The sequence below is a fragment of the Misgurnus anguillicaudatus genome, chromosome 1 (assembly GCF_027580225.2).
Source record: "Misgurnus anguillicaudatus chromosome 1, ASM2758022v2, whole genome shotgun sequence".
Taxonomy (NCBI): Eukaryota; Metazoa; Chordata; class Actinopteri; order Cypriniformes; family Cobitidae; genus Misgurnus; species Misgurnus anguillicaudatus.
The window spans coordinates 26577614-26587369 of NC_073337.2; the positions used below are offsets into that span (position 1 = coordinate 26577614).

Sequence of the window (9756 nt, forward strand, 5' to 3'; positions counted from 1 at the left end):
TCTTAATCACTGGTTAGTTTCACAAATCTGCTTTTTAATCGCGATACTTTGACGTCATTTGCGGATCGATTTGCGCAGCGCCCCACGCAGTCAAACCAACACGTGTTTATGGTATCAACTGCTTTTTGTTTTAGCACTGCCCTTCTGTTTCATCATACATGTTTTTTAAGTTTCTGTATTGTTTGGGGTGTCAACTAAATTTAGAAATTATAGTGAGAACCTGAGATGTTCTGTTGTCCAGTACCAAAATATATTGCGTGAGAATTTGTTTCTTTTCGTATTTGTATTTCGTAAGTGTGCTTACTAAAAAAGTATGCTTAATCGGGTTTTCTCTAAAGAACATTATGCCTAAATGTTATCATCATTATATCTTTATCTCCATCATTTCGGCCGTTTCAAAGGCTGAAGCCTGCGGAGGTTGCAGTCGCAGTCTGCATACGTCATCAAACCTGAACTATTTGAGTTAACTGAGCAGTACATTCGCAAATCATAAGCATATTACAACAATTTACGATTAACTAAGAATAATATTTCAAAATTTTAACAATTATTATTATTATTATTATTATTTTTGTAAATTTTAACAATTATAAAGTTAACTAAGTCGTATTGATGACGTATGCAGCCTAGAAATGCGACCTGCGGAGGCTGCAGCCTTCCCAGAAACGGCCATACTATAAACGTGATTACGCGCTCTTTGCGGTTCTGTGTAATGATTGGTTAAGAGCGTGTCGCGGGGCGTTACCCGGAAGTTGCAGCAGTAGCGTGAAAGCTGTCAATGTGCGAGCAGTCTCTGATAAAATCTAACGTTTATCTTAATTAAATTAATTAATCTGTTCTTCATCATGTCTGCTAGAAATCCGGGAATGCATCTTGGTGAGTATTTTAATCGCTTTAATGTCACGTTATAGTTTTGTAACTCCTTCTGATTAAAGCTATATTTGTACACGGTAGGTGGATGTTTAGTTTAAGAAGACACAAGACGTAAATAATAGTTCCTTGCAAACTAAAAGTGAACTTAAAACATTGTGGTGCACTTTGTGATACGTCTAGCATTGCACACATATTGTGCAAAGTTTATACAAAGTGTTGTGAGTGGTTAATGTATAACTCACTGCGACCAGTTTACTAAATCAACATTCACTTGCCCTGTGTAGATGTTCTTAGATGCATATTTTATTATTTATTTATTGCATGCAATCGAAACAATATGGCGATTTTATGTTTCTTAATAAATATCACATGGTACATGATGTTGCATGTGACTCCCATTCAGTAGAGGGCAAGAACAACACAAAGCAAAACATACCTAAGGATTTCTTCCCATTATTATTCGTTCTCGTCCTGTTTTAGATCTGGAATGGGTGTCAAAAGTCCGAGTCAACACACAGGCTGTTCTTAAGAGAGCCCAGCAGATACAAGGACGCAAAGTTGCCAAAAAACAGTGGCAGGTAATGAGTCAGATCAACTGATGCATTATATCAATGGTTTCATGTTGTAAATAGTTGTATACACGCATCCTAATTGAAATGTTTTGTTACTTGCACTGTAAAATCACTTTCGTCCTCTGCTGTAGGCGGCTTGGCTGCTAAAGGCTGTCACGTGCATTGATCTCACCACCCTTGCTGGTGATGACACGCCATCTAATGTCCATCGCCTCTGTATGAAGGCCACACAGCCCATTCGTCATGATCTGCTAAAGAGCATGGACATGCATGAACAAGGTTTGCTTATGTAGGAACTAGAAAAATGATTACCTAGTCTTGCATGATACAAATTTGTGACCATGCCTGTAAATACCTGGCCCTTTTTGTGTTTTCTACATAAAATCACACTATAAAGAACATTCAGTGAAAATATAACCTTGATATCTTTAATGTTGACAGAGTAAGGTCATGTCAAAGATTGAATAGCATTCATATAAAACAGGGCTAGTCAACTGGTGGCCCTCCAGTCATCTAATTTAAAAGCAGCGTGGTAGCCGCCTATCCACTGTACATGATCTCTCACATGTTGACAACGATTTACAATTAAACTTAAATTTCCGAATGTAGTGTACAATGGAAAGGCGGTTTAGCCTATATATCTTTAAAATATTAAAAAAGAAAACATGAAGTGCAGTTTTTGTCATCGGGAGAAGACTGACTATAGGTTGTGAACACTTTAAAAATAATAATTTATGAAAGTTAAATAATTCTGCATGACAGTTAGTGCTATACAAAAATACATGTGTTGATTATTTATAGTTGATTATTCATAGTTGAACTATTAACATTTGGTTCTTGCAATGCTAAATGCAATTGTTTTTAAAATAATAAAAAAGAAAATATGAGTTTTCAGTAATTAAAAGCCAAAATACTGGATACAGAATGTATGCATCTTTATTCATGTTTTTTATATGACCTATAACGAAAAAATAACAAAAACAACATACTTTATAACATATAATTACAATAATAATAATAATAATAATAATGATTATTATGGGCATAGATTAATCTATATTAATCTCATACAAAATAAAAGTATATATATACATTTAAGAAATGTTTTATTTATATATAATTATTTTTATTTGTATATAATTTAGAATATATAAAAATATAAATATATATTTACACATGTAAATGTTTCTTAAATACATACATGAATGTGTGTGTATTTATATACATACATAATATTTACACACAGTACAAACTCATAGATTATGCAAAAAATTACTTTTATTTTGTATGAGATTAATCTAGATTAATTTATTTCCAGCACACACATATATATTTATTTATGTTTATGTTTATATTTATTTATGTTTATATTTATTTATGTTTATATTTATTTATGTTTATATTTATTTATGTTTACTTATTTATTTATTTATTTTTATTTTATATTTTTTATTTTTTTATTTATTTATTTTTTAATTTAATTTTTTTTATTTAATTTTTTTTATTTTTTATTTTCTAATTTATTTTTTATTTTTTTAATTTTTTAAATTTTTTTTTTAAATTTTTTTTTTATTTATTTTTTTATTTATATAAAGTTTGGACCGCATCATATTTACATTTTTAAAATCTGGCCCTTGAAGAAGAGTAGTTGAAGACCCCTGAAAAAATTACATTATTTATTGTCGATATACATCTGTCCACAAGAGGGAGGCAAAGCTCTCCACAAATCTTCAGACAGAAGAGATCAGTTTGTGACCAGACACATGCATGTAATAAAAACAAACAAATAATGCTTAATTTGTGTGTGAATACTCCTAGGTATCACAACCGCTGCTGTTTGCGTATATCCATCACGGGTGGCCGATGCAGTAAAATCTTTAAAGGCAGCCAACTCCAATCTTCCTGTTGCATCAGGTAAAATATTTCAAACTTTACACCCAAACCACACTTGGTTTCGAGAGCCTCTTATTTCTAAAACATTCAGAGAGCATGAACTGCATTGTCTGCTTTGTGTTTTTGTGTTGGCTCCTAGTGGCCACTGGTTTTCCTGCTGGTCAGACGCCATTAAAGACCCGTCTGGAGGAGGTCCGTATGGCTGTGGAAGACGGTGCTATGGAGATTGACATCGTAATCAACCGGACTTTGGCACTTACGGGGCAATGGGCAGGTGTGCACAGTAGATACAGTTTGCAAGAATTATGCATAATTAAAATGAATGGGGTATGCATAATTAATTAATGGCATATGCCCTTAAATATACAATTGATGAAAATAATAACTGCATGTAAGTTTTTTGACCCATAGTATGTTTCCGTTTTGGTTTTATGACTACGCTCTTAAAAAAAAGGTACTCAAAAGCCGTCACTGGGGTGGTTCTCGTTTTTAAGGTACACCTTTATGCCTAAACGATGCATATTAGTACCTCAAAGGTATATACTGGTACCTAACAGGTACCTAAATGATACAAATTAGGGCTTTTTTTAAAAAAGGACCATACCCGTGACATGTTTTGTGCGTTTTATCTGACAGTTTAGACTGAATTATTGTCTCTCATGATCTCTTTAGCCCTGTATGATGAGATAAAGCAGTTCAGAGAGGCCTGTGGGGACGCTCATATGAAGACCATCCTGGCAGTGGGAGAACTGGGAAACTTCACAAACGTCTATAAAGCCAGTCTGGTGTCCATGATGGCAGGTGAATATAGTAACACTATTAGTTATGGTTGGATAAGTTCAAAAGCCACTAAACACCACCTCCGTCAAATGTGAGATAATATTGACCCAATAGAGATTTTGCATGCACTTAGAGCAAAGTCTTCAACTTTTTCTAGGCCAAGGACCAATTAAAGAGGGGGTGCATGATTTCTGAAAGCCAATGTTGACATTTGAAATCACCTAAACAAGCACGCCCCTACCCCAATAGAAACTGGACCTTGTTTTGATTGACGTGCCCCACACATACGCAACCCAGGCAAAGATGGCGATTAGTAGACACGCCCCTTACTGCTGATTGGCTACAACTGTGTTTTGGTACTCGGCCCGACTCCCTTTTCCAAAGTGTTTTTCAAAAATCATGCACCCCCCCTGGATAGAGAGGAGGAGGACCCCCAGTACATTTTAAGACTTGATTTGCATATTTTGTTATGATGGTTAAGTTACAAAGATATTAAAATGATATAACTACATAACATTTTATCCTGGGAATGTTACGCTCTTCATTTTAATCAAGTTTTATTTTTTTATTATTAGCCTATTTATGAATTTTCATTTGATGCCCAATTTCATTTTTCCCAAAACATTTTTTTTGCATTCGAACAATATTCAGAGGACCCCCAGTAATCCCACCACGTCCCTCATCCCCCAAGGGTCCCCAGACCCCTCTTGAAGACCCATGAGTCAAATTTGTTAAACATTTGGAAAAATAATGCATTTTAATTACAGATTTTTCATTGCCATCAAAGTTTCTAGAAAAAAATGCTTAACATAAATTCAGGATCGATGCAATTTGATGTTTTGTCCACAGCGTGGTGCTATTGTTCATCCTTTACTCTCCAGATGCCCAATGGCACATACACGGGGTAGGCCAACAGCCACTGTATGCTTAAATAGCCATCGCACATTAAGCCGATTACTGTACCCAATTGTCAGCAGCTCTGATAGGGATCGTTATTAAAATGCATTGCTTTTGTCGCCGCGCTCGTTCCTTAATCTCCCCTTGTTCCTATGAATTGCGTATGAGGTTTCTGAAATTGAATGATAATTTCACCTATTAATCTGCGATGCCGGAGCTATTTTACTCCCACGCGCTCCGGCAGTGTCCCCCCGCTCCGGCGCAAATGAATAGAGCTTCATTACTGTCGCCCGCGCTTAATAACCGTTATCCATTATCGTGTAATTAAGACTCCCCAGAACGAATCTGAAGGATTATGTCATTTCGAGAAACAGGCTGAGGGATGGAGCGCAAGCGCGTCTGAGGGAAGAGAAAGAGGTGGATAAAAGATTGGAAAAACACATAGAACGTATCTTTAATGAACTGGAAAATGTTCATCTTGCTCGGGAAGGTAATGAACGGTCATTAGACGTGAGAGGCGGGCGGGACGGAGCTAGAACCGCTCCACAGTTTGCGCTTCATCCATTAGAAGCGTCATTTTATCTTCTATTTTTATCGGAACGCTGATAAACCGTAATTGGCTATGAAGGAGAGGAAGAGAGAAATGAAGGTTCTTATTGATGAACGAATGCACACCCACTGCGCCCTGCAGACGGGACCATATGTTCTTGTCTGGCCTCTGCGGGCATCGCGACTAATGTCCTGTCGGGATGCAAAATCTGACGACTCTCCGACGTGCATGAATCAAGGCCCTAAAAATGTGCAGGAACTATTATCAGAGCTTGTGTTTGACCTGTCAGGCGGGAAAACACAAGTTGCTAAACGATTACAAAATTTCTAATGTGCAATTGTGTTGTGTCGTCCGAATTATAGTGAGCATTATCGAGTGCACTTATTCAATCCCTTAATTCACCCCAATAAATAAGTCAACGGCTAGCCGCTAAGCCTTCACTAGCTGTGGTGCCATTGCAGATTTGCGCAGAACGTAAGCGTCATTTACAAATGTCGACAAATATTGCGAAATGACGGCAATAATGATTTCCATTAACCGATGATACGCGACTGAAACATTTTTGTCCTCTCGCAATAAGTCATTCCAAACATCACCTCGACTGATGTTTGTAGGTTTACTAATAGCACATACACGGCACGCCACGCATATTTTTTGACTGAATGAGATGTAAGACTATTATCCAAACATTAATAGCCCCTTATACTTACGAACTGCAACGTATAGGTTTTTCTTGGATGTAATAATAGTATATTTTAAATCAAAAGAGATGTAGGAGTGTTATCCAAACATTATTGGAGATAAAGAAAAGGAAAGCCTTTTATACTTGCGAGCAGATAAGAATTGAGGTGTTTTTGGGAGGTTTTATTACATACCGCGTCATTTTCAAATGCGAATAAACTGTTTCCATTGCAGTTTTGGGAAATACCTTTTCCGAATTGCCTGAAAAACCACCTAATGCAAGCATGAAAACCTATATGCCATATATAGGAGTTTTTGCGAAGTTGATGCGTTTCCATCGGCCGTATTTTCAATTTGCAATTTCAAATTGCGCAATTGAAATGGTAATGGAAGCACAGCTACTGTGAGACGCGTGCCAAGTCGACACAAGATGGCGCCCGCAGCCCTTCCGGCGCTTGGTGTCCGAATTTACCGTATTGTCACGAATAGAAGACGAGTCTTATTATAAGATGACATTCCTTTTGGAAAAATGCTTTTTGAAGACCAAGCCTTGTCTTTTATAAAGAAACTGCTTTAATTTGAAAATACTTTTTATAAGTTAACGGATACCTGTTTGGTTCCACCCAAACTTCAATACTTTTCATTCCATGTATAACCATATATAACCTGCATTTAATCTGTATTTAATAATAAAAATAAGCCTGGGCTGTCCTTCTCATTGTGAAAAAACACGTAGCCTTATAATAATTTATTAACAGTCTTACTATAAACGACTGTAGTTTATCAGATTACCTTACGCTGCGTTTACACCAGCCGCAGTAGAGGCGTGAAGCGCGAGTGATTTCAATGTTAAGTCAATGGGAAGACGCGTTGACGCGTGTCTGGAGGTACGCGTGAATGGTGCTTTTTGTGCATTTTGTGTTTAACGCGAATTTGGCAGCTGACGCCTGAGCTATACGACAAAAGTTCTTATTTCTATAGAGACAGGAATAAAAAGGACCTCGCTTGGAAGAGTGTCAGTGAGGACATCCGGCAACCTGGTAAGTTGTAAATACACATTTAACTTTTGAGTCACGTGACATTTATCGACCTGTGCCGTTTATTTTCCCCCTATTGTAAGGTTACCAAATACAAACTGGTAACGCTCTCGATAAATGCACAATTAACATCAGTCATCTTGCAAACAGACAACCGCATAGCACTTGCCCCTCCCACAAGAAGTGGAGTTTGCCTCCGACGCCCGTCAAATGCTAGCTTTTTCCGCGCGTCTACTCCGCTCTACACGCGCGAATACATTCAAACTGTTCAAGCGGCAAACTAGGCGCAGTAGACGCGATTTTGATGCTTGAAACGCGGTTGGTGTAAACGCAGCATTAGTCCAGAACGTGTATTTGGTGCCACCTACCTCATATTTGCAGTCTAGAGCTGGAATATAAGACAACATAATTTATTAACTCATTCCCTGCCAGATATTTTTTGTGATTTTTACAAAAGTTTCACAAAATGCCTTCCAGGAAAATTTTCTTCTAAAAATATATAAATGTACAAATAAATTAAATGAAAGAACAGACCCTCTGCTTTAAAAAAAAACTATAAACAAACAAAACAGGGAAAAAACATTTCATCCTATCTATATTTTTCTAAAATTCTTATTTTTCTTTAAAAATAAAATTTTTCTGAAATAATTGCATTTTTTGTGAAGGAATGTTGTTAGTGATCAGATTCAGAGCAAATATCAAAACATACACAGAGCTTAAAATTAGTAAATAACATTTTGGCTTCAGTTTTTTTCTCCAAAAATTTGGGTAAGTGCGGTATTGCAGATTAACATAAAAATTCTTCAGAAACACGTTTTTTTTATGCAAATGTTTTCTCTTAATTGATGAGATAACTTGTCAATAGCGGGGAAAGAGTTTAGAGACATTTCTATAAAAAAGTAATCTTGTATTCGGGACAATACGGTATTCACTTATCTTTATGTAATCATTTAAGTGGACTATGATGTAGGGAATAGTGAATGAGCATAAAGGGTTAGACTATTCTAATAATAATTGCTTATAATTTACGAGACTATAGCCGTTTCTCAATACCAAGTACGCCAAACTCGGACTTGTATCCTTCGTAGTTCGAACTTGCAAGTTCAGACTCGGAAGAACGAACTCCTGACGCGAAATGCATTCTGGGAAACTTCGCTCTCATAAGTCCACACAAGTCTCCTCTGATGCATCCTCGATAAAATGGGCGGATCAAGAATACATCCGGGGATTTTATGTGAACTTGGGCTTGATGCAAACTTTGAATTGGAACAGTACTTGGGCCGCGACTGATGACGTTTCACAAGTCCACAAGAACGCAAGTACAGACAAGAACGCATATTGAGAAACGGCTCCTGTTTGCTTTCCAACCAGGATCGGATTTTATCAAAACTTCAACTGGGAAGGAATCGGTCAACGCCACTTATCCTGTAGCTGTAGTAATGGCACGAGCCATTCGTGACTATTACCTGAAGACAGGCCATAAGGTAGATGACCCATTGTACTAATTTTACATCCAGATTATCCAGCAGGGTATTTGACTCATTTTTTTTGTCTCTTTCTCAGGTGGGTTTCAAGCCCGCGGGTGGCATTCGTACGGCTCAGGAGTCTGTGGTGTGGCTGACTCTGATGAAAGAGGAACTTGGTGACGATTGGCTAAATCCTCACCTTTTCCGAATAGGAGCAAGTAGCCTGCTCGCTGACATTGAACGGCAGGTAAATAAAGCAATGCTGTGATTGCCTTGGACTTCTGTGGCCAATCAGATATCGAGTAGCTTTTGTTATTTAAATGCACTTTCTTTTTTCTGTCTTTTGTTAATGCAGATTTATCACTACGTGACTGGGCGCTATCCAGCATATCATGAACTTCCTATGGCTTGAACCTCCATGGCCTAAAGCTTTAAATGGTTATAATCACGCAGTAACGCTATGGGAAGATGATCTTACACCGGTTCAAGTCAATTATGAAACTACATTAATTGTCTTAGGCTGAAATGAAGTACATTGGAAATGTACCAGTATGCCTAATATTCACATCAGCACAAGCTGTATATTTTATTACACTGTAAAGACTTTTTAAAGCTATGTTGTGAAATAATGCACAAAGTAAAAGCGCTCATTTTACATCAGTTTAAAGACTTCTTGCATCACCACACACCCAGCAGTCATTCTACACATCCGGGAATCTTGTAAGCCACATCCGGCCTGATGTTACTCGACTTCAGCCGTGTTAATTTCATTAACCGAGAGACAGATTTCTGAAGTATGTGTTTGGGATTAATTAAGTGAGGTTAAGAGAGTTTAAATGATCTGATAATGCCTCCATTCCAGCTTCGTTTGAAGACGTCTTTTCTTCTTTAATTAAAAGATCTCGGGCCGTGCCCTTGACTGGAATCGGAGGATAAATGACCGAATTAACAGTGGAATGAGAAGAAAACTTGGAGAAAAGTGAGGTATAGTCTGTCAAGTAGGTTTA

General features: G+C 37.2%; 1 protein-coding gene across 1 annotated transcript; it reads left to right on the forward strand.

The window, feature by feature from the left end:
* The first annotated feature begins 718 nt into the window (after positions 1-718).
* dera (deoxyribose-phosphate aldolase (putative)) lies at positions 719-9404 on the forward strand. The gene is made up of 9 exons (XM_055189773.2): positions 719-876; positions 1354-1451; positions 1577-1724; positions 3264-3359; positions 3478-3612; positions 4011-4139; positions 8655-8767; positions 8847-8996; positions 9105-9404. The coding sequence occupies exons 1-9, from the start codon at positions 846-848 to the stop codon at positions 9159-9161; spliced, it is 957 nt and encodes a 318-aa protein (XP_055045748.1). The 5' UTR covers positions 719-845; the 3' UTR covers positions 9162-9404.
* The last annotated feature ends 352 nt before the right edge of the window (positions 9405-9756 follow it).